Raw genomic sequence first — 26,396 nt, 5'->3', positions numbered from 1 at the left:
GGGATATGATTTAGGAGACCAGAATTCAGCCCTGGCTTTATTTACTAAATCATGCTCAAATTTACTGTCACTTGCAAAGTAATTCTGAACTTCAACTTTATTCTGTAGTACTGTAGTAGCACAATTAGGATGTTAATGTTACTACTTTCTTCACTTCTTCTGTTAACTTTAATGTTACTACTTTCAAGTGTTTCTTAAACAATAGGAACCTAATAGGAACTTTCAAACTTTTTTGAGGTTGTTTTAAATAATTAAGATTACATGTGATAAGGATATGACATGTCTGTTTAATCTCTGCTTTCTCAGTTCCTGTGTTTAGGAACTGAAGTAAGACTCCCTCCTCTTGGCAGCCATCTCAAACTATCTTGGTTTCTTTTTCCAGAGCCATGTCCTCTTGCCACCACACAACTAATGGCTCTTCAAGACAGAGCACTTCATGAGTTCCTGTTTGTTTTTTGAACAGCTCTTCTGGTTTTTAAGCATTAGATGCAATGCTTCCCATAGCAATCAGCAGCCTCAAACATAGAGTCTGCTTTTGAGTTGCTGATCATGCCAAAGCAGGCAGACATCAAGTATACAGCCCCCACCCTTTGATGTTACCCCCCAAGTATGTGCATGTATGCTCATATCAAACACATCAGCCAGATTCTGGCTGTACAACATCATCTCTTGAAATTCTTGTACTCCCAACCTGCAGGAAATAGAATCTGATTTACACCGATTTCAGTTAAAGGACAAAATTTTTTCCCTTCACCAAATAACTTCCAATATTAACCATCTAGCTACAGGTAGGCATTATATAAAAATGCATATATGTTTGTTTGTAGATATCTCAAAGAACTGAGTTTCAAGCATCAAAATATAGCAAGTAATTATTCAGGGTGAAATACGGGAAGTACTCTCTTATACAGTAAATCAAAGATATCACTTTCAGAGGTTAGAGAAGACTTATATGGAGTGAGATGTACTGAGGAAAGTGTCTTGTAAAGAGGAAGTGTTAATTGTTATACCTTTATCCTGCCTGTTGTTCTCTTTTGTAATTCTCATGTTGAATGGGTTACAAGAAGATTAGAGGCAATGGTAGAATGATTTGACTCTCCTATGCGAGACTGCTAGAAACACTTATCTAAATGCTAAAGGGTGAAGCTGAGATGAGATTTAGACTTTAAAATGTCCTTATGGAGAAGCCATTGAACTGGGGGCAGGGAGCCAATCCTGAAAACCAGGACTAATGTTGCAACACAAGACCTCACAACATCAACTAAGCTGATGCTTTTCTACTCCCGTCTGTCCTTCAGTTTGATAATCTGGAAATCACTACTGGTTTCTTACCCAGTTTTCCATGGTGGTTTCTAAAACAAGGCTACTTTTTAGGGAGTACCAGTCTTGTAGAGGAAAGGGAATTCACATTTGTTATTTGTGCGCCAGCCGGGGCCAGTAGTAGTAGGCAGTATGTGAACCTCAAAAGATTCTCCTTGTCCCAAAGAAACGAAACTTTGAGCGAGGAGAGAAAAACCTTCTTGAAAGGGCAGGCTCAGCTGAGGGACCATCCACCTAGCCTTCCTCTGTTATTGTTCTCCTGTTGCCAAAAGAATAATCATCTCTATTAGGCCCAGATTCATTTCTGACCTAAATTCAGTGGCTGCCACTGAGAGTTATACTGGGGATTAATTTGGCTCATCAGGTCTAACCTGATCTTGGCAGCAATTCAGAAATGCAAACACCAGAAAGATTGTTCCTACGGATAATAGTGCCAGGCCAGGCCAAGCATACATGTCTGCTGCTCTGTGTGAAGCTGATGAATGAAATTCAAACATGAACTTGTACAGGGCTACCATAAACATGTATCCATGCAGTTCAAGCAGAATTAGAAATCTGATCCTATACATACATGTACATATACATACATGTACGTGTGTGTGTATATATGTGTCAAATCCACCGCTTTCCAAACTTTTAACAAGTCTGTTGTGCTGTACCAGAGTACTCTGCTTTGCAGGGCAGCCCAGAGGTCGTACAGCTAGGAGACCAGTTATCCAGCCCCTGTAACCCTGCAGCTTCTAGTAGCTGACTGTGGTTTGAGGTCACTTCTGGCCTGGATTCACTGCATCTGCATTCACACTCTAGTGTGAATTGAGTTTATGGGACTGCACAACTGGAATTAAGGTGAGAACTATGCCCTGCCTCTACTGCAGAAAAAGGCCTGTTGTAACTCTCTTATTGCAGCAGAATCACATCAGCGTTGTAGAGCTCTACTCCTCTCCCCAGTTACCCTAACCACCTTCTTCCTTTCCTGTGCCTTGTAAGTCGTGCAATGTTACCTCAATTTGCTTCTCTTTTACAAATGAGGCTTCTGTCTCCTCTGTGGAAAACATTCCCACTAAGTTCTGTGGTGTCAGGACCTCAACTGAGTTGCTGGCTCCTGTATGCTCTGGAGTCCATTAAGGGCTCTCTGGTCTTTGACACCTTGTCATCTGCCCTTCTCCTCTCTCCTGCCACGTCACATCTTTATCTCAGAGAAGCACTGACTGAGCCTCTGCCATTCTCTTCCCCTTGTTTTTTGTTCCCTCAATGCTATGCCTTATTTAAACTTGATCCACACACAAGCATTTAAGAACCATCTCCATTTCTATGCCTGCACCTCTGTAGGACGCTTGTCCTGTGTCCTTTTAATTCTTTCTGCGATCTCTACTTGTACATTCTCTTGTCTTAACCCAAAGACAGCAAAGTCAACCTCCATTTCACTGTGTGGTGAATGTTTCTCACCAATGACACCACCAACAACCTTTCCATCAATCAGGCTCGCAAGTGAAGAGAAAAGGAAGATTATGTACTTAATTCCTTCCTCTCCTTTTGCCGTGCACTTGTCACCCCAAATACTTTTCCTCTTCCTCTCTCATACCAAAACTTTTTCTTTCCTTACATTTACTTCAACCACTATCGCCTGCTCCAGCCATAGTTCTTTCAAACACCATATCAACTGCTTTTTCACTTTAATTTCACAACTGATGAACATCTGTTGCTCTTATTATTTATATAACTTGCAACATAAACCCCCCTACCCCTGAATTAGGGATCTGCCATAGTTCCTGTGTGACATGAGGTAACTTGGTGCAACAACTCCTTTCTGTAGTTAATATATATCCCCATCTGTTTTAGGAATTTACCAAGGCTAAATCAATTCACTGTTTCTTATTAAGACTAAAAAAAAATAGGTCAGATTTTTCTTATGCATGTAGAAATCGGCGGTTCTAAACATCAAAATGACAGAAGGCTACACTCTGCTCAATGTCAATTAGTAGTGGCAGAAAGACGGGTGTTCACTAACTCAGTGGTGAGTCCATGTTTTTCTTTCCCCTTGTTAAAGCATGGGGTACTACGTATTCTCTGAAAGAGTGGACCACTGATGCACTGCTATATCAAAATATTGTCTTCCTACTTACAATTCCTTACTCTTTTACACTAATCCCTACAGAAGCTTAAAGTGTATTTCTGCAGTTGTCATAGCTTCCTACACTTAAGCATTAAATAACCCCAAATTTTTAGCTAAAGTATTTCATTTCTCTTCATTTTAGTAATAAAAACATAGCATTTTTTACAGAAAAAGACTTCTAGTACAGTATTGTTCAAAAGCAACAATCTGTATTTTATATCTATTGTGCCTGCGATGGAAAAAAATAAGCAAGTATTTTTAGCTAACTATGCTACACAGAACAATCTGATAACAGAAGCCTGTTATTGTAATTTAGAGGAACATTTGTCTAACCAGACAGTCATGAAAAAAATCACCTTAAATTTTACAATTAGTATTTTCTAGAGGAAAAATCTGTCCTGCATGGAATCCAGAGATTTCGATGCATTAGGACTACATCACAAAGCAACAGCATCTTACCAAACTTTCCTTGGAGACAGACTGGAACAGGACCATTGACACTCAGGGATATCAGAGCCATCTGCAGTGAACAGTCTGACTATTTGAGATAGCAGGGTGATCAAAACAGTGTGATAACCAAGGCAGAATGGCCTTCTGCGGGAACCCAAGCCTGTAATTATTACACTGTGCTCCACAAATCGAACCACTATCCTACGGCAGCTCCTTGTAGGGGAAGGCAGCAGCGAGTTAGCACAAAGGACAGAGGGGGAGAAGGAAGAGGTGTAGGGATAAGAGTGGCTCAAGCTCCTTACATTAATAAGAAGTTCCTGAGGGTCACAGAGATCATGAGAGTTTTCACCCAAAATCCATTCCTCACATAGGAAAAGGAATTTCTGTCGACAGTAAAAGCAATGTGTGCTTGAGCCTGGTAGTTGAGCAAAATGAGAACCATGGATGGGCCTGGGGTATAGGCAGAACACATCAGGTGAAATGCATGATACTTAAAGGATTCATGCAGGACGATGATTTGATCCGAGACAGCCAAGCACAGCTTCACCAAGGGCAAATCATGCCTGACCAATCTGGTGGCCGTCTATGACAGAGTGACTGAATCAGTTGATAAGGGAAGACTAACTGATGTCATCTACCTGGACTTCTGTAAGGCCTGTGACACAGTTCCACACAACATTTTGATCTCTAAATTGGAGAGAGATGAAGGGTGGACCATTTGGTGAATAAGGAATTGGCTTAAAGGCCACACCCAGAGAGGTGGTCAATGGTCATATTACCCTGCCCTTTCCAGGTGTTGTGGGAAAGTTCAATCTCTTCATTGAATGACAAATGACACAAGACTAGCAGAGCTAGTACCATGCACGTGATTGATGTGAAACATCCCATTTACAGATCCGGGATTAAGGCAATACAAATCTATTGGACTATTGGAAAAGTGCTTTTTATTTTCCAGTCAGTGAAGCTGAGCCATACTACTCAGCAGAGGAGAACGTGAACATAGTTCTCACCCTTCTCAAATGTCTGGCTCCAAACTATTTACAATCCTTCAATATTTTTTAGCATATGCCAATAACTGCATATATTTTTTCTACTTATTCCGTTTTGAACATACTGTTACTTCTCTCTTAATGTACATGCTAAGCAACAGCAGCACTTCATCTAGTTCTTTTTTTTATCATAGTATTCTGTAAGTGCTAATGATACCCCAGCACAGGTAGTGTAATTATGTATGCCACCATTTTCTTCCTTCTGAAGGATGAAAGAAGGAAGGCAGAGAGGCTAAAGCACAGTCGTTTGAAGATATTTAGGCATCTAATTCCCATTGAAATCAAGGAATTCCAGCCTAAGACCTTGCCCAAAGCCATAGTGAAAGAGTTGTTAAGTACTTGATCAAATTCTGGCTCTCCTAGTTTAGCTTCACTGCCCTCCAAGGCTTTTAGCTACAATGCAAATGGAACATACGTTAGGAATCTATTAATTTCTGAAGATAAGGGTGTACCTGAAAATGAGGATATTGCAGGGTATAAAAGAAGGCCAAGTTTGTCTGAAAAATCTCTTTCCTGTGCTGCCACTGTATTTCTGTTTAAACAGTTTTTTTCTTTTTTGTTTTAACTGAGGAGAACAGAACTGGTCTAATGGTACGTTATCAAGTGTTTATGGTGTGTAATTGTACAAGGACTTATGGGCTGAAGAGCACCAGCTGCCAGGCAATTAATTTATTTTTAGTATAGGTTGCAAGCCCATATCAGAGTTAACAGAAAGGAACATATATCTGTGCTACAGCAGATTCAGTGCAAAGTCTTACCAAAGCTTACCCAAACTTAAACATAACTTGGTTTAACCATGGCTTTGCACAGAGGTCCCAGTAGATGTTTTCTTCTGCTATCTCTGATGTGAGGTAATCTCCAGCTATAGCATGGACTATATATAGCATTATATATATTATATTATATATATATTATAGCATGGACTATCTATAGCAAGACTTCTGCAGTAACTGCTTAAGTTGTCACAATAAAGCTTCTGACGCAATGTGTTGATACCTCAGAAGTCAGAAGAAGAGTGAGGGGGGAACCCCATGTCATTCATCATTAACCAAAGATTACAGCCAGGCATCCTCCTGGCTGGCTGGGGTTAAGCAAGCTAATAAAGGAGGAGGAGAGGCAATAGACAGTTACAGATATTATATCTATATTATATTATCTGTCAGCCTTATTAGTAAGTATAGTAGCTCTCAAGGCTACTGATAAAGAGCATGCAAGCACCTCTCTCCGACCTCTGTACCATAAACAGGTAGGAAAAGGAAATAAAGGAAAGAACACTGAACATCCAGTACATCCTAAAAGAAGACATCTAAATATCACCATGAGCAGTGCAGTGAGAACATGTGCTCAAGTTATTCCTCAGTCAGCACAGCTAACAAGATTTTAGACTGTACTAGAGAAAGGATGCTATGGAAGAGGTTATAATAGCATTGCAGGAATCAGGGACATGCTGTGGTTGGTTGCCCTTGAATGGCTGCCAGATGTGTACCCAGACCCTCTTTCACTCAAACCAGTTATAAGGTAGCTTTCATCTAACTTCAGGTATCTGCCAGGTATGTGTCTCAATCTGAGCCAGTTACTCTTAGCTCCCTTTGCAGTTTAAAAAAAAAAAAAAAAAAGACAGGACCCCTGAGGGTGTGATTCACTTTACCTCTTTTACAGAAGAGATGAGTCACATGCCAGTAGTGTCATGTTCATATATTCATCCTCACAGACTATAACAGCAACCAACTCAGATATACAGGTAGATGAATACCATCTAATATGTCCATTAAAAAAGAAAACTTGCCATTAAGCCACATTGAATAAATAATATTATCTTCTGTTTTGGTATATCAGCTAGCTAGTAAACTTCTTTAGGAGGAGTTTCTGCTACAGGCAGGTCATTGCATTCAGCTCTGTCCATTAGAGATCTTCCTCTGAAACATCTAGTACTGGATACGAGGTTTCGCAATGCTGATAAAATGCTCCTGCAGGATGATATCCCTTAAATTTGATGTTTCTAGCTCCTTTCATATTACCATTCTTCTTGAGGGTGTCTTTTTACAACATGAGAATGCTTGCACAGCTCAGATGCACACTGTTGCTAAGAAACAAGTCCCAACTGTGCCTTTAAGACTCTGTCTTTAGAAATACAACTCAAGGAAGTATTTTTCTTTTCATTACACTGTATTGCGTGTTTTTATTAAGATTTCTTTTAATTCTGATCTGACTCTTGAGGCTACATTTCTAACACAACCTACTGGTATAGGACCTGTTCTTTTCCCATTGTCTGCACAGTGCCACAGTGACCTACGCTGCTGTATAGGTAACAAATCTATTTTAAAATAGTACATTTTAGGTTCACAGCAAGAACTCATTCTGCACACAACTGTGGTGTAAACAAGAGGTACAATGGAGCCTACTTACTGCAATTATCTGTTAGCACTATACTATAACGAACAACACAAATTACTGTTCTTTCAAATGGCAACTCCGAGGTGCATATATGCTACAAAACAAACTAGCTTACTTGGTGGTTTTGGGTGGTTGGTGGTGGTGGTGTGTTGTTGTGTGTTTTTTTTTCTGGGGGGGTCATATACTAAGTAAAACGTGTTGAAGTCCCTCTCATGTGTACAAGATGGTGTGTGTTTTCACAAGCATAGAACAGATCACAGGGTAATGTGAGGAAATAACCAGCGCGTAAGAACTACAACTTGCCTTGTCTGTTCTACCTATCAATAGCATTTTCACTAAGGTGTGGCACAAACATCTTGCTCCTTGACAAATATAAAGTCCAAGAGTAATAGAGGTAGTTTATTAAAAATGGTTTCCTGGGAAGAGATTAAAGGTAACAAAGTATGACTGTGTGACCTGAGGCCAGTTCTGCTACCATCTTCCTGGGCAATCTTCTGATTATTTTCCTTGACTTCTCTATTCATACTACCAACAGTCTAAGTCTGACACAAATCTTCCTTTGTATTTCTGTATCATACTACTGGAATAATGTAGTAAAACCTTGCTGAGCTACTGACTTGTCACTTCTTGCACCAGTTCATAGTGAACACAAGACTTAATCACAGTCACTGGAATAAGGTCTTGTATTGCTTTGGTATTATTCCTTTCACAAAATACATTAAAGAACATTTACTAGCCTATGATAGTGTCATAAATATTTAAAACCGCAATTGTGAGAAAAAAGAATACATTTTCTGATACCAGAGCCTCAGATTTTTAGCTTTGGTTATTGGCTATTTTGGGAAATATAGTTCTTAATGGCTTTCCTACTGCTAATGCAAATTAGGATGAATCTTCTCAGCTTTTAAATGCACGAGAGCTCAGCCCTGAAGCTCCTCGTCACAGTAATACGTATTCACACTAGCAGCCTTGAGTAGTGAACTTATGTTAGTGCTTACATTTGAGCCCAGTTCTCTTTCCACTATTAATGTTTCATCACACCATGGACTTGTTTAATAAATCTTACAGTAAGAAACAAATGGTGAGCAGATGTGAGAAATCTTTCTAGAGGCTCAAGCCGACATTGCTCTGCATGTTGTGGACTTAAAGAGTTCTGACAGGTGGATTTATCATGGAAACATTTTGTACTTGCATTGCTCTGGTTCTGCTGATTGTTGTACCAAGCAATGTGATCTGGAGTCCTAAGAGTAGCTAGAAAGAGGACGTCATGTCTGATGAGCTCTGCCTTAGCGCACACAGATTTAAATGAGTGGTGAAAGTATGTACAGTAGAAGCACTGATGTGAGAGCAGAACAGATAAGTACAAGACAGATTTTCAGTTGAGATATGTATACCACATTTCAGCTAACACACAGAACAAAAAAACTTTTCTACCTAGTGTCACTAATGCTAACACATTCATCCATCATGGCTTCAGCAAAAGAAGGATTCACCATGCAGCTGCCAAGCAAGAGTAGTTCTGGGGAACTACTATTTGGTCTAAATTCCATTCCTGTCTCCACCACAGGTTTCTACTAAACATCAACTGCACTCAACAGAAGGAGACATATCCTATTTCTAACTATGTTGCCTTGAATCTACCATCCAAAGTGGCTTCGTTAGGTCTTCACTTTGATGGAAATGAGAATTTGCCTGTTGGCACCCTTGTGTCTAAGGAGTTGTTTGTATCCAGATGGGTTGGTGACATGGAATAGTTGGTGGCTAGACAGAGGACCACAGAATCATAGAACCATTTAGGTTGGAAAAGACCTTCACGATCATCAAGTCCAACTGTCAACCCGACCTACTGAGTTCTATCACTAACCCATGACTTGGTGTCACAGGGAAGACAACTTTTTTCTTCAGATTTGGAAGAAAATGACCAACCCAAATAATGCAGTATTACCAAGTCAGTTTTGCCTGTTTGAACTTCTCCTGGCTGGCTGTGACTTTAATCCTTCCCTGGGAGTAAGCAAAATGTTGTACGTTAATACAACACCACCATAGAGCCTCCATCCTGGTGATGACATAGAATAGGAGAGAGAAGCTCTTCCTCCTTCCCCACTTTCTTCTATACACGCTCATAGGCCTCACCTTGAGTACTGTGTGCAGTTCTGGGCACCACAGTACAAAAAGGACATGAAACTGTTGGAGAGTGTCCAGAGAAGGGCTACAAAGATGGTGAAGGGCCTAGAGGGGAAGACGTACAAGGAGCAGCTGAGGTCACTTGGCCTGTTCAGCCTGGAAAAGAGGCTGGTTCAGCCTGGAAAAGAGGCTGAGGGGAGGCCTCATCACAGTCTACAGCTTCCTAATTGGGGGAGTGGAGGGGCAGATGCTGATCTGTTCTCTTCAGTGACCAGTGACCCGAGGGAATGGTGTCAAGCTGCGACAGGGGAGGTTCAAGCTGGATATCAGGAAAAGGGTCTTCACTGAGAGGGTTGTCATGCACTGGAACAGGCTCCCCAGGGAAGCAGTCACGGCATCAGGCCTGTCAGAATTTTAAGAAGCATTTGGATTGTGCACTTAGTCATATGGTCTGAATTTTTGGGTAGGCCTGTGTGGTGCCAGGAGTTGGACTCTGATCCTTATGGGTCCCTTCCAACTTGGCATATTCTATGATTCTATGACAGCTTGGTTCAAGCTCTGCCTTGCGCTTCAGCAGCTATCTGCACCTTTGCATAACAGTAAAATAACCCTAGCCTTCTGTGACACATAAGACACAAGGGGTCTACCACTTGAGGCAGAAAGGCCAGGTTAACATGTACAGCTGACCAATGTAAATAGGATGAAATCTTATAAGATCACCTCAGGGAGTCAGCTTCAAAGGAGTACCAGCAGAATCAATTTCAAATGTTTACTATGTGGGATGTGTGAGAGGTGTAGAGGACTGAATGAAATAAGTACTCAGGTGCAAGTCAATGTTCAAAATCGCCTTTTGGCTTTAAAAAGAGAAAATGGGGAAATGGCTTCGTACTTGGAATTGCCAGTGACTGTAGTATCTGTGCTCTGTTCTCTCTTTTATATGAGACAGGGAACCATGAGGGTGGTGAGGCACTGGAACAGGTTGCCCAGAGGAAGTTGTCGATGCCCCATCGCTGAAAGTGTTCAAGGTCAGGCTGGATGGTACTTTGGGTGGCCTGATCTAGTGGGAGGTGTCCCTGACCATGGCAGGGGGGTTGGAACTAGGTGATCTTCAAGGTCCCTTCCAACCCAAACCATTCTATGACTATATGGGCCATTTAGCACAGTGATTTCTGTGGTGTCAAGTTGCCATCTCCTTTCCCCAACACAACACATCAAGTACAATGTTGAATATTCACACACACAAAAATCATGTTTATGGAAATTAAATTGTCATGGCAACAGAATAGGTCTTGCAAGTATTTTGAAAATAACAACAAAACGCATTTATGAAATCTAAGATCGATTCTTTTATGAATACACTTAAAAACAGATATAAGAAATGGTTTTCTACCTACATAAGGACGAAATCACTTAAACCAAAAATTTCACCTTATCATACTGGTATATGTAATAGATGCATAGCTATAAATACATATTTTAAACGAAAACAGCAAAGCTGAGTTTCAGCTGGACAGATACTAATGTGATCATCGGGCTTATTTTATCTCGAGTACAATATTTTCATATATTATCATTCATACTTTGTGATATGACTCAGCTTTTTAACACAGAAAGCTTGTAACAATGGTTCATTATTATTTAGTTTATTAATCTCCATTAAAATCTCAGTTATTCAAGGGCTTATAACATTTATATGAAAATGTACATACTTTCTTTAAAATAGCATACTCATGTGGTTCAGATGATTTTTTTTTCCAATTCTCAGCATGAATTTGACCATTTAGGTTTTGCGTTCTTTAGAAACTTTCCCCTTTTATGACTTGTACAAAATGATTAGCCACAAACTCAAGCTGACAGAGAATGTGTAATTTTGTGTGGATATTCATCAATGTTTGTGTTGAGAATTCAGCCTAGATAAATGACAAGCTGGCGAGATGCTGGATAATTATCTGTGGTATGTTCAAATTCATATTCCCAGAGATGGCAGTCTTAGTCCCCTACATATTACCTTGCATAAGCATTATTACTGAAGTTAGAAATGCAGTACAGGTTGAACCCCTGCAGTGAACACAATTATGTTCCTAGAGTCTCTCTATTGATCACATTCACTCTTTCCTCCAGCAAGATTTAATCGTTATCCACTCTGGGCATATCCTTTGGGTATGCTTATAACTGGAACTTTTCATTTAAGTTAGTGTATTACCAATTAGCTTTCATCAAACATCTCATTTATATTTACTAGTCTGGAAATTTCAAGTTCTGTCTACTTAATTTTCTCCTTGATTCTATACGTTATGAAACCTAGGAAGTTTATAACTTTATAATGGAAATCAACCAGTGAAATATAACTACATAGAATGGCTTGTGATTTTTTTTCATGCTCTTAGAATATTTTCACTTTGCATTTCATAGTTAGTCATATAAGCATCTTTACTGATGAGCATCTTTACATACTGCTACAACCAAGGCCATACACATCCATCATAATGCTGCAGCTGTGTAACTTTAAAGTTGTAGAGTTCTTTAACAATGATAAGTCTAAAGACAAATGAAAGAATGTTATATGTCAGAGTGATTGTATATCTCGTAGAAAATAAGAAAACTCTTTTGTATTTCTTCTTTCCAGGTTATCTCTGAATGAAAATTTTCATCAGTCCAGTGGAAATTACTGTCCTTTTTACAAAATTAGGGACTATTTTAGAATCCTGTTACCATCCAACCTCATTTCTCCACAAAACTGCACGTGTATTCTAAAATTCCTTTTTCTACTTTATGCCATCTTCTGCCACCCTAGGGGAGTGTTTGTTAGGGCACTGCATGTGATTCGATGGGTAGGAAAGAACCTGAGAAACCTGGATTCCAGCTCCCTTGACTATCCTGAACAGCTCTACAACCTCTCAATGGTCTTTTCATGGTGGACCAGAGAAAATGGCAGTGAACTGTTGCAAGCAACGGTGCGCTATCTAAGTTTGTAAACACCTCTGATGCCCACTGATTCAGAGCACTAGAACAATTCACGTCTATCCTGCAATTCAAGTTCACCTGTTAGCCAAAATTCATCTGCTAAAGCACTCTCCTCATCCAACTTCCATCTTCAAATCTTTTCATTCTTCTTCTCTCTTTCTGCAGAAATTTCCAGTTCTTTGTCCTTCTTACCAAATCTCTGCTAATGTACTCTCCCAGGCTGTGCTCCTCTCCTTCTGGGCTTGATTGTCTATTTTTCTCCTTGTCACACCATTCATCTGGAACAGCTTCCCAGAACCCTTAAAATTCAGTTGGTTCACTTGACCATTTAATATTTTTTCTGTTGTCTGCTCCTGCTTGCACTGTTAATCTTCATGTACATCTGTCCAAATTGCATTGACAAGCTAGATTGCAAGATGCTGAGCAAACCCTGTCTCCTTATGTGTTCATTAAGTAATGAATATATCCACAGAACTGCTGAAACTACAGCAGTGAAAAATGTCACTGGCTGCTTCTTTTGTCTTCTATTTTGATGAGAACAGAAGGCATGAGGGAGGGGAGAGAAACTTGTTCACATTTAACATTCAGTTGGTCTGGCAGTGACCACAGTTCAGAAAGCAGCAGTGTTAGGTAGTGTGCAGCTTGACAGGAAAAAGAACCAAAAAGTCATTATAAACACAAGTAGAGCTCAACAGCTGACTTTTACCAACCACAATGAGTGAAGAGCAAAAACTGACCAAATAACATAAACAATACTAAATATTTGGACTATGACAGAGACTGTAGTCAAGAACAAGGTGTTACTGTGCGTGTGTCGTGTATGTCCATAGCAGCAGCATTTGTAAAGCAAGGGCCATGAGAGGATGACAAATAAGAAGGCATGCACAGATGCGGCATAAAGCCTAGGCAGATAAACACAAGGAAAGAATCCAGTCTTAAACAATGGAAAGGGAGGAAGGAAAAGAATATATTCAAGTATTCAGGTAAGTATGAGCTAATAAAGTACAACTGAAGAAACTGCAGAAAGCGGTTTTCTTCAGTGGTGCACCCCGCTGTATTTTATGGACAGTGGATTAGAACTGAGGGGCCATGACAGAGCCCTTAGCAGAGATACAACCCTGGGAATGCCTACCAAACAGCTGGTACCTCTGCTACTATACCAGGGAGCAGTGACCTGTGAACACACACGTGTTACCACAGGTCTCCTTTCCTACTTTACATGTGCAAGAGAAAAAACTACCACAAAGAACTTCTTGATCTTTTCAATGTATGGGCCACTTTCAGTGGAAATACAAAAAAGCAGAGTAAGGTCTACCGACAATAGGTTTGCTCTGCTTAATTGCGCTGTCATGAAAAAATAGCTTGTTTCTGCAGACTGCTAGTAGTCTATGCACCAGAGGCTGAAAGGCAACATCAGCTACAGCATTCCAGCAGTAAAGTTCACAAATACAAACTCATAAAAACACCTGAAAAGCCTTTGTTTGCCACAAAGAAGGGTGTAAATCGCCCATATTCATTCATTTGCATGTCCATAGAAAAGAAAAAGAATAAAAAGGATCATAAATGCCAAAGAAAGCTTGAGGTTTTAAGGAACAGACATTTGAAAGTCCCAATTTCTTTTTGGCAGTATTTCCCCTACTGTAGATAAGAAAATGTGGTTTTTTTTCCTTTAATTTATTTGTTTCAATAATGAAGGTGAGGGATATTTACTTGAGGCATCTATTTACAATTCCATGAAGAAAAATAAAATGGGTATTGATAATTTTAGACAGATCTCATTCCTGCAGCTTTACTGAGTGGTGTTCTAAACTTCTCTTCAGCTCTTTACAGAGCTCACTCTGCTGAAGGGAGCACTAGCTTCTAATGAGAACCTTCTGCAGATGCTTGTCTTGTACAAATGAAGCCTTAAAGCCAATGGTGCCACTTCAGTTTACACAGCTGAAGGTCTAGCCCTTGAAATCTATCAAGACTGAAGCAGATTAAACAGATAACAAAAGACTTGTTACACGGAGCTGTCACACCCAAGAAGAGGAGAGCTGTACACCACTGAAGAAAAAGTTTGAACAATCTGGGAATGTCTATGTCTAATCTGTCTATGATCTGGGAATCATCCTTTTTTTTCTCTAGTTGGCTGTGAGAGGGTGTAACTCATGATCTCCACCACTGGCTATTTCATGCCTCATCAGAGGCTGCTCTTCTATCTTCCGCTAACGTTATACTATGTATTTCAGTTACTCCCTGTATAAAAATAGTATTCATGTGTAATTCAGGCTGTGATCCAAAAGTCTACCCTCTTCCTGACACAGGGGATTCATCCTGGAGAATACCTCATGCTTTCAGATAATTCCACTCCTCATATTTTCCTCCAGTTCTCCCCTTTTGCTTTCCCCTCTTCCCACACGTGATGTTGAGACAAGGAAAAACGGGTAGGAAGGAGGGCAAGATTACTGTGTATCAGCTCAGGGGATGACAGAGAGCCAGATCTTCTCCCACGCTGACTGGCACATGGCAGCTCCAAGGGAACACAGTCTGCAAGCTAAAGGGCATGGACAGACCCTTCTTTCAGCTGCCATCTGCAGCACGTACCGGCTGGAGATGCATACCGCTCAGTCCTGCGGGAACTGAAAAACAGAGGATACACCACCATTTACCTCTGCTGGTGCCTTTGTCTTCCATCCTCCAGAGCTTGTTGGGGTACAAGTTAGCCCTGAGACCCCAGAGGCTTCTCTGAAAGCCCTACACCAAACTACAGGTTCACAGAGTCCGTGGCACAGACTGCCTCTGACGCAGCTGGAAGACTGGTAGTTGACAGTACCACAGCATTTATTACAGCACTTCCTAAGGATACCAGCTCCCTCTTCTCCCTTTCATACCAACTGCTCCTTTTATGGACCCGAACAAGGGACACCTTTGTTACAGCTCAGTCCTGCAGCCCTACCAGATGCATATGAGGAAGACCACAGCACACCATGGAAAATCCTGATCCAGGACATCACCAAGCAGTTGCATCTATCGTAATGAGTGGAAGCAGCATACAATTTCAAAGCTGCTCCGCAAAGCAGACTACAAGTAGATGGGCTAATCAAGTTTCTCTAGAATGTATTTGGTCTGGAAATCTAATTTTTGGCAAGGCAAAATTTAACATATCCCCTGAACATGAAAAATTTCCCATGAGTCTTTTGTAATATTTATGCAAAGGGTAATTAAAACAGTTTACAATGCATCTTAAAAACTGCAGTTCTGGGTCACTACAGAAAACCCTAAAAATTACCCAACTAGGGAAAAAAAAAAAAGATTATAAACAAAGAGAAAGTATTACTTCTCCTGTCCAAACAGAGTAATACAGCAAAACATAAATAGCATACAGGAAAAATAAACTGGATGTTTAAAATTCTCAGATTTCACCCTCATAGATGACTTCCATAACATAAAAAAGATAATTTAACTGAAGAAAGGAGAAGCTTTCAGATGCTAAGGGACCTCCTGTGTGTGTTTGGTAGTGCATCAGCGCTTAAGTTCTGTTTGGATATTACTTGTCTGAGGTACTAGGCACTAACGAACACATCAAACGTACTGGGCTCCAAGCAGTGGAACATTGGATTTATTCAGCATTACCTACTTCCTTGCCTATTCCAGTGGCTTCTGACCTTTTATTACAATTACACTGCAGAGACTACAGATCAATTACAACTACATGCAAAACAGATGAGGAACAGAATTTGAGGACTGGAAAACGGAGAACTTCTGTTATCACCAGTACAAAGTCACACTCTCCACCTAAGCAGACAAAATATATAGCAAGCCTGTGAAACATCATTTTAACATGTTAAAAATCTGTACTACAGGAACTGATGGGAATTTTGCCATTTACTTCACTGGGAACAGGCTCAGATGCTAGATGTGAATACTTCACATCATCGCAAATATTTATTTTGTAAGTGCTGCTCAGTTCATGGAGATAGCTGAAGTGCGACACTGACACAAGATCTCTTTTTACCCTGACTATTCCTACCAGCAGATTTGTATCCCTCCTGTTTCTCCTTGCATATAAGCTGTGTGATATATGACAGGATTTGGCTGAGACTCTACACAGTCATATTCTACTTGGTTATATTACCTCAGAGTAAATTTTTTATATGGAAATGTATAGGACATCAGCAGCTTCATTAAGAGAAGAGCTCATTTATGTATGGACTAAGCGCTGTGCTTTGCATAGGGAATCTGGGATGCACCTCCCAAACAAAGCTTTTGGCCAGTCTGTGGGAATGCCAGACAGAAGATTTATTTATTTATTTATTTTAAGTTGTAGTTTGTTTGTTTTGCTACTTTCATGACAGATGATCAGGATGAACAGACAGCCAGAAAGTACTACTGAAATCAGCTTATCAAAAGGAAAACGGACCTTAAAAAATCTAAGGTCATTAAAAAATGAAACAGGCAAGCAAAATAATACCATTTGGGGCTGGTCCAGCCAAACTGTGATAGTGCAACCAGCAGGGCTGCAAAATCCAGATTCAACACTCAAGCCTTCAAGCCAGCATGGGCTGGGAGCCCTATACACCAGTCTTTAGAAAGGAAGCGCTACCTACTGCTGTTTGTGACTGATCCCTTCCATGTGAGGGAAGGCACAGCACTGGTTATCTCCAACAGCCCTGCAGCAGCAACAAAGAAGAGCTTGTGCAGATAACCACACCTCAAGCCAATTCTGCTTAACAGCTTAAAGAGTTTACCCTCCTAGGATGAGGGAAGGACAGGGAGGATTTTCTAGTGTGCTGTACAAAGCACATATTATATCAAAATCATATTATTCAAATGTGATAGGAAAAGGGTATTTTAAGTCTCCCCATCTACATTTTTTTCCTTTGTCTACAGTGAAGACATAGCATCTTCAATGCAATGGAGAACTACATTCACTTAGCTCTGATTTTGAAAACCTCTCTCTGAAGATGGTGGGAAATCGTGACAATAAGTGACAATAACATAAAAACTCACGGAAGTACTGAACCAGGGAGTTTCTATTTGATTCATCACTCCAGGATCTTCAGGTGTCTGCACTGAGGACTGTGAAAACAACACACTTGAGGGTGCAGCATTACATCTGGAAGCATATATACCAATGCCATTCTTTCTACAGGAAAATTATGAGGGATTTAAAAAGGTGAACGTTTTCCTCAGGAACACACCTGTAGGTTAACAGCAGGCACACAGAAATAACGATGACTTGTACACGTTGCACACAGTAAACCAGACTTAGGTGATTCTTTAATCATTAAGAACGATTAAGAATTGTTAATTGTTAAGAACATCAAGAATTTCAGGTTCATTAAGGAATTAAGCCACCTGAAAATAAGATGGGTAGGGGCAGGGCAGTGGCTTTTAAAGTACAGGACAAGCTAGGCGCTGCTGTTTCTGCAGAGAAATCTTCAGTAATGGCCACAGTAGCTGAAATAGTATCCAGGACTATGGTTGATTCAAGGTATGGACTACTTTTTTTGTTTGTTTCTTTTATAATGGGAGTGTTTTGCTTATCGGTAGAATACAAAAATACAGCCACAGTTTACAAATACGCTACCTGAACCTCTTACTTGGGACGTCATACCAAGAAGAAGCAAATTCCTATAGTTTCTCGACATCGCTCCCTTAGACAGCGGTACGCTTTATTTCTGTCAGCCTCCTTGGGAAACTCGGCAAGATCGTGACTGGAGGACTCTGACCACCAGCCTCGGCGGGCAGGCGATGTGGTGGTCACTCCGCGTCTCGGTCCTCTCACCAGAACTAAGTTTTTAGGAGTCCCAACGCCCGCAGCGCCCCGGGGCCGGGCAGGAGGCGCCGGCACCGCCCTGAGGCGCCCAACGGCCGCGCGCGAGGCTCGCGCCCCCGGCACCCCCCCCCCGGGGCTCCGCGGCCGGCCCCGGCACGGAACTTGCCGCGGGGGCTCGCTCCCTGCCTGCCGCGGCACCTCGGCCGAAGTTATCGCCGCGGTGCCCGAGCGAAGCGGCGGCAGGTGGGAGGCGTGCGGCCCCGGCTGCGCGATCCCCGCCCCGGTCGCCCCGGAGCTCCTTACCCAGCCCTGGCACGAAGGTGTTGAGGAAGAGGCAGATGACAGCCACGGGGAACGGCATGTAGGGGATGGCGGCGCGCAGGGGGCCCTTCTTCTCCCGGACCTGCACCACCACCCCGCTGGAGGAGCCGGCGCCCCGGCTGGGCTCCCCGGCCGCCGCGCTCTCGCCGTCTTTGGGCAAGGGATCCATGGCCGGCGCGGCCGACGCTGGCGGTGCCCCGGCGGGCTCCGAGCTGCCGCCTCCGCGCGCTCCCGCCGCTGCGCGGCCCCGCCTGGGTGCCAGCGGCCCCCGCCCCCCCACACACTCCCCCCGGCACCGCGCGCGCGCTCCCGCGGCCGTTCCCGCCCCGGCGGCGCCTCAGCGAAGCCAGGTCGCCTCAGGCGCGCCCCCCCCGTGCCCGGTTCCTCACACGGTCCTTTCCTCCCCGCAGCGCCGCTGGTAGCGCTAAAAAGCGCTGCCTGCCCCTCGTATTTTTAAACATAGCTGCCTGCAGGTGTAAGAGGAGCTGTAAATGAAGCCCACGCAGTTAGCTGCTCGTTTGTTGTCTGAAAAAGCGCTGTCAAGAGGGAGAGGGGAAGGGGGGAGAGCCACAAGAGTTAGAGGAGAAAATAAAAATACACACCCCACAAGTTAATCATGGCTTGGGATAATGTGGAAATGTATCTTCATTCACATCAGTACTGCAAAGTGAAATATCCTTTTGTAGGGCTGGTATTTATTCACACAGTAAAATGGGAAATGGTAATAAGACTTGAATGTGTCTGTAGTTAGAAATGATGGCAAGGCTGCGCGTTGCAGATGGCTTTCAGCAAAGGAACTGGGAGAAATATTGAAGGCATTAATCCTGATACAAAGCATAAGTGTGATATGCATACAGGATTTCTGCATGAGAGGTAGTCTGTGTCTTACTGCACGCTTTAAAACTGTATTTTCACTAGAGGAATTCCTGTTACGTATTTATGGCAGGGGGGATTGAACTAGATGATCTTAGAGGTCCCTTCCAACACAAGTCATTCTATGATCACCTACTTCCAACACCCCTGCCATAGGCAGGGATGCCACCCACTAGATCAGCTTGCCCAGAGCCCCATCTAACCTGGCCTTGAACACCTTCAAGGATGGGGCATCTACAACTTCTCTGGGCAACCTGTGCCAGTGCCTCACCACCCTCTGAGCGAAAAATTTCCCCCTAACATCTAGTCTAAATCTGTCCTCATTTAGTTTAAGACCATTCCTCCTTGTCCTGTCATTATCTGATTGAGCAAAGAGTTGCTCTCCATCTCTTTTTCGTAAGTCCCCTTTAAGTACTGGAAAGCCGCAATGAGGTCTCCCCAGAGCCCTCTCTTCTGTAGGCTGAACATCCCCAGCTCTCTCAACATTTCTTTGTAGGAGAGGTGTTCCAGTCCTCTGATCAACTTCATGGCCCTCCTCTGGACCCATTCTAACAGCCCCACATCCTTCTTGTGCTGAGGGCCCCAGACCAGGACTCAGCACTCCAGGTGGGGCCTCACAAGGGCAGAGCAGAGGGGGGTCAATCCCCTCCCTTGACCTGCTGTCCACTCCTCTGTTGGTGCAGCCCAGGACACAGTTGGTCTTCTGGGCTGCAAATGTGCACTGCCTGCTCATGTCGAGCCTTTTGCCCACCAGAACGCCCGAGTCCTTTTTTTTTTTTTTTTTTTTTTTTCTTATTTCTCCCCAATCAAAAGGGAGAAAACCTCCAAGTTGAATACGATTGACATAACCTAAAGTAACTACGGGTCAGTTTCTTTGAAATACACCCCACTGCTGAGCTTGGATCCATTCCTAAGCTGTCATCTTAAGTATCATACAAGCATGTTAAGAGAGATATAACAACACAAATCAAATGATAGGTGTTATTGACAAAAACAATAAGCTAAGCAGAGCTATTGCTCACTGACAGTCCCATGGGGGCAGGAGGGGATCTGCAGTCTGCACTCTGATTATACCCCTATAAATCCAGTATTGCACAGCATGTTGCATCTGAAAGCAGAGTTTGTTTCAAGGAGTCCAGTTTTCTCTGAACAAAAGACATCAATTAAATCCATTCAGATTAGAGTTCTTGGATCACAGATATGAGAGTGTCATTGACAAATCCATTCTATCAGTTGAAAATGGAGATGGGAAGGCAAGGAAGAAGTATACTTCTGTGCAGATGAATGCTTTATTCACCCAGCGCTACTTGTAGACTCTGTTCTGACTGGACTGTAATGGCACTGAGACCCCATAAGTTGTTCCCATCTTACAGATGTCAGACAGTTCCATGAGGTTGGATTTGACTCAATGGACCCTTCCTAGTGCAGATGAGAGCTACATTTATTGCTTACAGAGTACATAAGTATATCCTGCACTCACAAGACTCCGGACAAGTTTTGTTACGCACTTCAGACTGACAAATCAAGCTGAAGTGTATTTTTTGTGCCAAATCTCACAGAAATCCTGCACTGATTCCAGAGGGAGCAGTAGTAGTTTCATATTTATTAATTCATCTTCTGTTTGGAGTTTTTCTCTGTCAAAATAACAGAAAGTCTTGTTCTTTCTGCAAGTTTCTATTAGCCTAAAACTTTTAATGGTGGCACTTGTGGCTGTGTTCTGCTTTGTCCTGAGAGTATGTGATACTACCAGGATCACCAGGAGATGCTCTAGGCTCCAGCATGGCATCACTGTCCCTGGGGGTGTTCAAGGAGAGGTTGGACGTGGTGCTTAGGGACATGGTTTAGTGGGTGACATTGGTAGTAATGGGATGGTTGGACCAGATGATCTTGAAGGTCTTTTCCAACCTTAATGCATCTATGATTCTATGCTCCATCTTAAATGAAGTTACGATTCAGATCAGATTCCTTGCTACTTATATAATACTTTCTTAGTAAAAGCTGGCTCAGACAGGATTAAATGTTATATTTTGTAAGACAGTCTTTTCAGAAAGCTGTGAAATAGAAAAACATATGCTGCTCCCCTTTCTTAAGATTCCCTTAAATCATGATGCCAACAGAGGCTGATTTACCAGCATATATAAGTTTTGATCTTGGACAAAGGCACCTATTTGACAGCTGTGAGGAATGAGATCTTCTATTTACCAACATGAGAGCAGTGTAAATGCATGTCTTCCTCATACTGTTGTACCCCTTATCTGGAAGGAACAATTTTAAAAATGAGTTACAAGTCCAAAAACTACAAGCATTTCAGTCCTTGTCTCACTGCTACAATTTTCCACAGCTTTGTAATGTCAGTTGATCTGAAGTCAACAGCTACTGCGACACAGGTCACATCTGAATAGACAGAAGCAGTAAGCACTGCTGGTTAGCTCAGGGATTTCCAGTGGGATGGAGAGTGTTATATGTAGAGTGTAAGGAGTTTTATATTGTTTTACACGTGGCTGCCTGATTCCTGGTCTGTGTTGAAAGCTTTTGTCCCTCTCTTTTGGGAACAGCATTAGCTCTCTGGTGTCTTTCAAAGTGTAGATATCCTCACCAAGAGTTTAACAGTTTCAACAAGATGTGCTGAGAACAAAGGCTTTTGCCTGAGTTTGCTTTCTTGAGTTAACTGATGGGCTGTGAAATGTAAGGATCAGAGGTGTTTTGTTGTTTTGTTTTGTGATATAACCCGGTGGACTTCAAGGTTTCCAGTAGAGATGGGACTCAGTGAACAGTCATCCTGTGAGCTCTCTTAGGTGTGGAAATCTCTCTTAGGTGTGGAAAAAAACACTGTAAAACCTATGTCCTCTGCTTTCTGTCGGTAGAGACAGGCCTGATGTTCACATATTCTTCAGTAGGTCTTTTGTTATGGTCAGGAGAAGATTTATCTATGCACAGTTAAGTAGTTACTGCAATAAGAACTTTCTCTGATGCTGCCAAGTCTGTATCTCTCTTATGAGCAAGTAGGAGACTTAATTTTCTGGGACTGTACTTGCCCATTTTATAAATACTACGCTGACATGCACCAGAGAGCTACAAATCATAGCAATATTCTGTGGCTATTAGGAATTAAAATAGGAGAGAAACTATTTTTTTTCAAGCTTGTTCAGCAAAAGAGGAAATAGCAAAGCTTCACTTGAAGCATAATGCACCCAACTAATTCTGGCACGAGACGAGAATGTAAAAGTGAAAATTAGCATAACCAAGAAAGCAATAATGACAGAAGCTGTTTCTCAGGCAATGAGAGATGATATGTGTAGCATGCAGAGGGAGTGAATGCCCTGTTGGGGAAGGACATGTGGGGAGGGAGGCCAGTGACCTCCTGGTTCTTCGTTTATTCCAGCAATTCAACTAACTGTAAAAGAGGTTTTTTATGCTATCAGGCTGGACCACTGCTCCCTAAAATATATTTATTTTCTTCCTGAGATCTATCTGTTTCTTACCTGCCCTTCCTGCTGGAGTTGGAAAATTATTTAAAATTATTTCTTGGCATAAAAACCAAAACCTGCTTAAGTTCATTTTAATCTAGAATGCAATCAGTGTTGCATTTGCTGATCTCCATTTGAGTTATTCTTGCCCATGGGAAGAATATAGCCGGTACATTAATTGAGAGTTGAGTCAAGTGCAATGGTGACTAGACAGGAAACATTCTGTAAATCCTGAAAGGGGTGTTTACAGTGGAGATTATTACATTTCTGAATTTCCCAGGCTACATAGATTCTGGATAGATGACTGGAGAGCACAAGGAAAGAGAACAGCATTGCTGCTTTCAGTTTTCAAAGGCTCAGGGAAGGAGATCAGCCTCCGTTTTCAACCCTCAAGTAAAACTGTCTGATTTAAACATATATATATATATTTTTCTTTTTTTTTGAGATTGTAGTTGTTGGTGTCTCTCTTCATCCCCAAATGATATTCTGCACAAAAGGAGGCCTACAGAACATGCACTGGGCTCTGTGTCACAAATAGCTGGCAAACACTACACTCCAGCATACAATTCTCCAGGGCTCTATAGGAATGTTGGCTGAGCCAGCCAGAATACTTATTAATGGTGCAGTAGTAGAGAACTGCCCAGTCATGTCACCAGAGACTGATATTCAATCCCATGATCTCACCATAAGCATCCTAGTACTTTATCTGCAAGACATCACAAGTTCTTCCTCTCTCATGTGAAACTTTAGTCTAGTTACTTGAGAACCTTTGCCCTGATGAACAGACTTCCACATTAGATTTTACTGCATATAAAAGAGCATTTCTAATATCCAATTAAACTAGAAAATCCATGTCTAACAGATTTAAGTATGATTCCCCATCTAGTCATTATCATTAATGAAGTCATAACTTCCTGAGTGGCTCTTGTGTGCCCTTAATTAGTGCCTCCGTTCCATATCCACCCCCTCGTTGTGGAAGTCAAGCTGTGGGTTTCTTCCTGGTTTTTGGATCCTGCATAAACCTCAGTATATACTAGCACCTTTTGTCCCAGAAGCAGTGTCAGCATCCCTCGTACTCAACTACCAGGAGAAAGTGAAGAGCAGTGTTCTCCAAAGGTACGTGCTGCCTTCTGAGACGGCTGCCTCACACACACAGCATTATGACTGAAACAGCATGAAGTTTTTTCCCACGAGAACCAGGATCCTCCTGATTCCTCCCTCCTGTTCCTGCGGCACACACAGCATGGCTTTTTCCTGAGGCCAGGCAGGGCTTATTTCACTCAGTTGCCGATGTGAAACTGGCAGGGTAAAGCATGATGGACCTTGCTCCTTTGATTCATATGCCACCGCATTTTTTTAGTTAATTGCTTGATTTTTCTCAGACAGATCCCATCTGGCCCTGATGTTTTGTCAGCCTTGTGACATTCTAAAAAAAATTTATAACTATTTTTGGCATGATCTCAACTTCTGACAGCATCTCTGCTTTCTTCCCTAGAAAAATATATGGCTGTTCTTGGCATCTTTTCTACATTCCCCATTCCTTATAAACAGCATGCAGAAAACTTGTTTTTATCAGTGTCTGCTTCTTCTGTGTATGACTTACCCTTCTACCCTTCTGAAGAGCTGTGTCCTCAAACCTGTCATGTTCTCAGGCTATCTCTAATCCTTCATAGGGGGAAGAATTTGTGCAGTGGTCAGTCTCTACTTGCTGCTTTGCTCATCAGCTTCCCATGTACTTCTGATTTCTTTGTTATAGGTTTTTGCTGACCTAAGGTAGCCTGCCCAGGACTTTAATCCTAAATTGCCTTTTAGCACATGGAAGGGGAGTACTTGTAGTGACAATCTTTGCAATAGCTACAGATGCCATATAACGTTGCAAATGAAGCACAAGGGATTTAGTCCTTAATCTTCCTAGGACAGATGGATCTTATCCTAAAAATCCTTAAAATCACAGTCAAATGATCCATGAGTAGAAAACACACCTTTATTCAGATAAGCAAAGAGATCAGCAGAAGATTTGATTGCTTTATATGCATATTTAGGCAAAGAGTTGTGATCTGACTGCATGGAAGGCTTTTCGGTCCTGTTTACAAAGGCACGACTAGATGGCTCCTGAAGCTAAGGCTGGTTGAATTCTCTCATATTTATCACTGACCCTATATTAATGGAGAGCAAGATATCTAGCAAGTTGTCAGCTGTGTGCCTGGAAGAGAGAGGCAGCAAACAGACTTCAAAATCACAACCAATTGTGATTCTGCAGAAGTCTGTCACTACTGTCAAGGACCAAAGTGATCAGATACCTTCTGTCAGCCTAGCAATATGACAATACTCTAGGAGAGTTTCTGAAACTTCCCCAAAACTTTCATGTGTCAGTAGATTTGTTATCATTTGAAACTTGCTGTCCTTTCTATAGGCATGAGCAAATACATTTGCCTATGTACTGTGAGAGTCAGGGGGAAGAAACACCCCATAAAAACCATGTGTATTGATGATACCAAGGTTGCGTCAACTGTAAGAACCGACAGTAGCAATAGGAGGAATATTGGGAGCCAGAGGGGAAATTGTGTGGGCAGGGTCTCTCCATATTTTCAAAATTCAGTCTCTTAGCAACAGCAGGCCCAATGGGTTTGGTGCTGCTTGCTGGGTGTGTGCAGTCCCCTTCGTCAGATGAAGAAGAGCAGGAAAGATTTAGCACAAAGGAGATGGGGGAGGAAGAGTCAGTAAGAACACGAACCATATCGTACCTGGAGAGAAATGGTAAAAGATGTTTTGCCTGATATACAATCATCAACAAATAGGTTATTCTTCCAGAGGCAATGGGATGCTAGTGAGAAAAAAGTTGTGCAGGGTTCCAGAAGGAAATGTGGGTGCAATCTTGGGAATAGTTTTTATCCCTTTCATTTTATGATCCCTACTGGGGCTCTCTACAAAGGTAGATATTATTAACTACTATTTGAACCAGGCAGCTCACCTGCTGTCTTTGTTGACTCACCCATGTCTTGTCTGCAGGACAGTAGCGTTAGCCCTGAAGCCTCCTCTTCTCACTATCCTGTTGTTGTATCGCAGCACAATTCCTACAAGAGCAGAGGCTGATACTAAGCTTTAGTGTGTCAGCCATTCAGATGCCTAAGTTCCAAGTCTTTCTTTTGCATTTCACCTTCTTGATTCATTGATTTCCAAGGGTTTCTCCCTCTGTATTTCTTGTGCCTGGTGATTTTGGTTGTCAACAGCCATGAGCTGTGTGTCGCACCGAGGTATGTGTTCCTGTGTGCTAACTACATGTGCTATAGCAGTGACCTTGGTGATGCCAATGTGTATATTAGAACATAGATTGAATTGCATGTTAAGTCATTTCCCACATCATTGCTTTCTTAGAGGACTGAAACATGGTGTAAGTTTGTTGTCTAGCAGGTAGGCTGTGCTTTTCCTTCAGGCAAAACAGCCTCTTTGAGACTTACGTATTTTATATGCAATCACAGTAGGAAAGGAGAGAAAAAAGGAGAAGGGAGGAAAGGAAGATGGGACATGAGTTAAAATGTTTTGCTTAAACTCATTCCTCC

The 26,396-nt window shown here is 42.0% G+C and overlaps 1 protein-coding gene across 2 annotated transcripts in view; it reads right to left on the bottom strand.

Annotated features, from left to right (window-relative positions):
* Nucleotides 1-18,719, bottom strand: part of STUM (stum, mechanosensory transduction mediator homolog) — a 34,440-nt gene extending 15,721 nt beyond the window's left edge. Inside the window, exon 1 of one of the 2 annotated variants that reach the window (XM_035560463.1) lies at nucleotides 18,479-18,719. In XM_035560463.1, coding sequence (XP_035416356.1) covers nucleotides 18,479-18,665 — 187 coding nt within the window. In that variant the 5' untranslated portion in view covers nucleotides 18,666-18,719. The remainder of the gene's footprint in view (nucleotides 1-18,478) is intronic. The other variant, XM_035560472.1, reaches the window with a different exon arrangement.
* Nucleotides 18,720-26,396: the final 7,677 nt, after the last annotated feature.

The sequence above is a fragment of the Cygnus atratus genome, chromosome 3, assembly GCF_013377495.2.
Source record: "Cygnus atratus isolate AKBS03 ecotype Queensland, Australia chromosome 3, CAtr_DNAZoo_HiC_assembly, whole genome shotgun sequence".
NCBI classification, from domain to species: Eukaryota; Metazoa; Chordata; class Aves; order Anseriformes; family Anatidae; genus Cygnus; species Cygnus atratus.
This window is presented reverse-complemented; position numbering and strand designations above follow the sequence as displayed.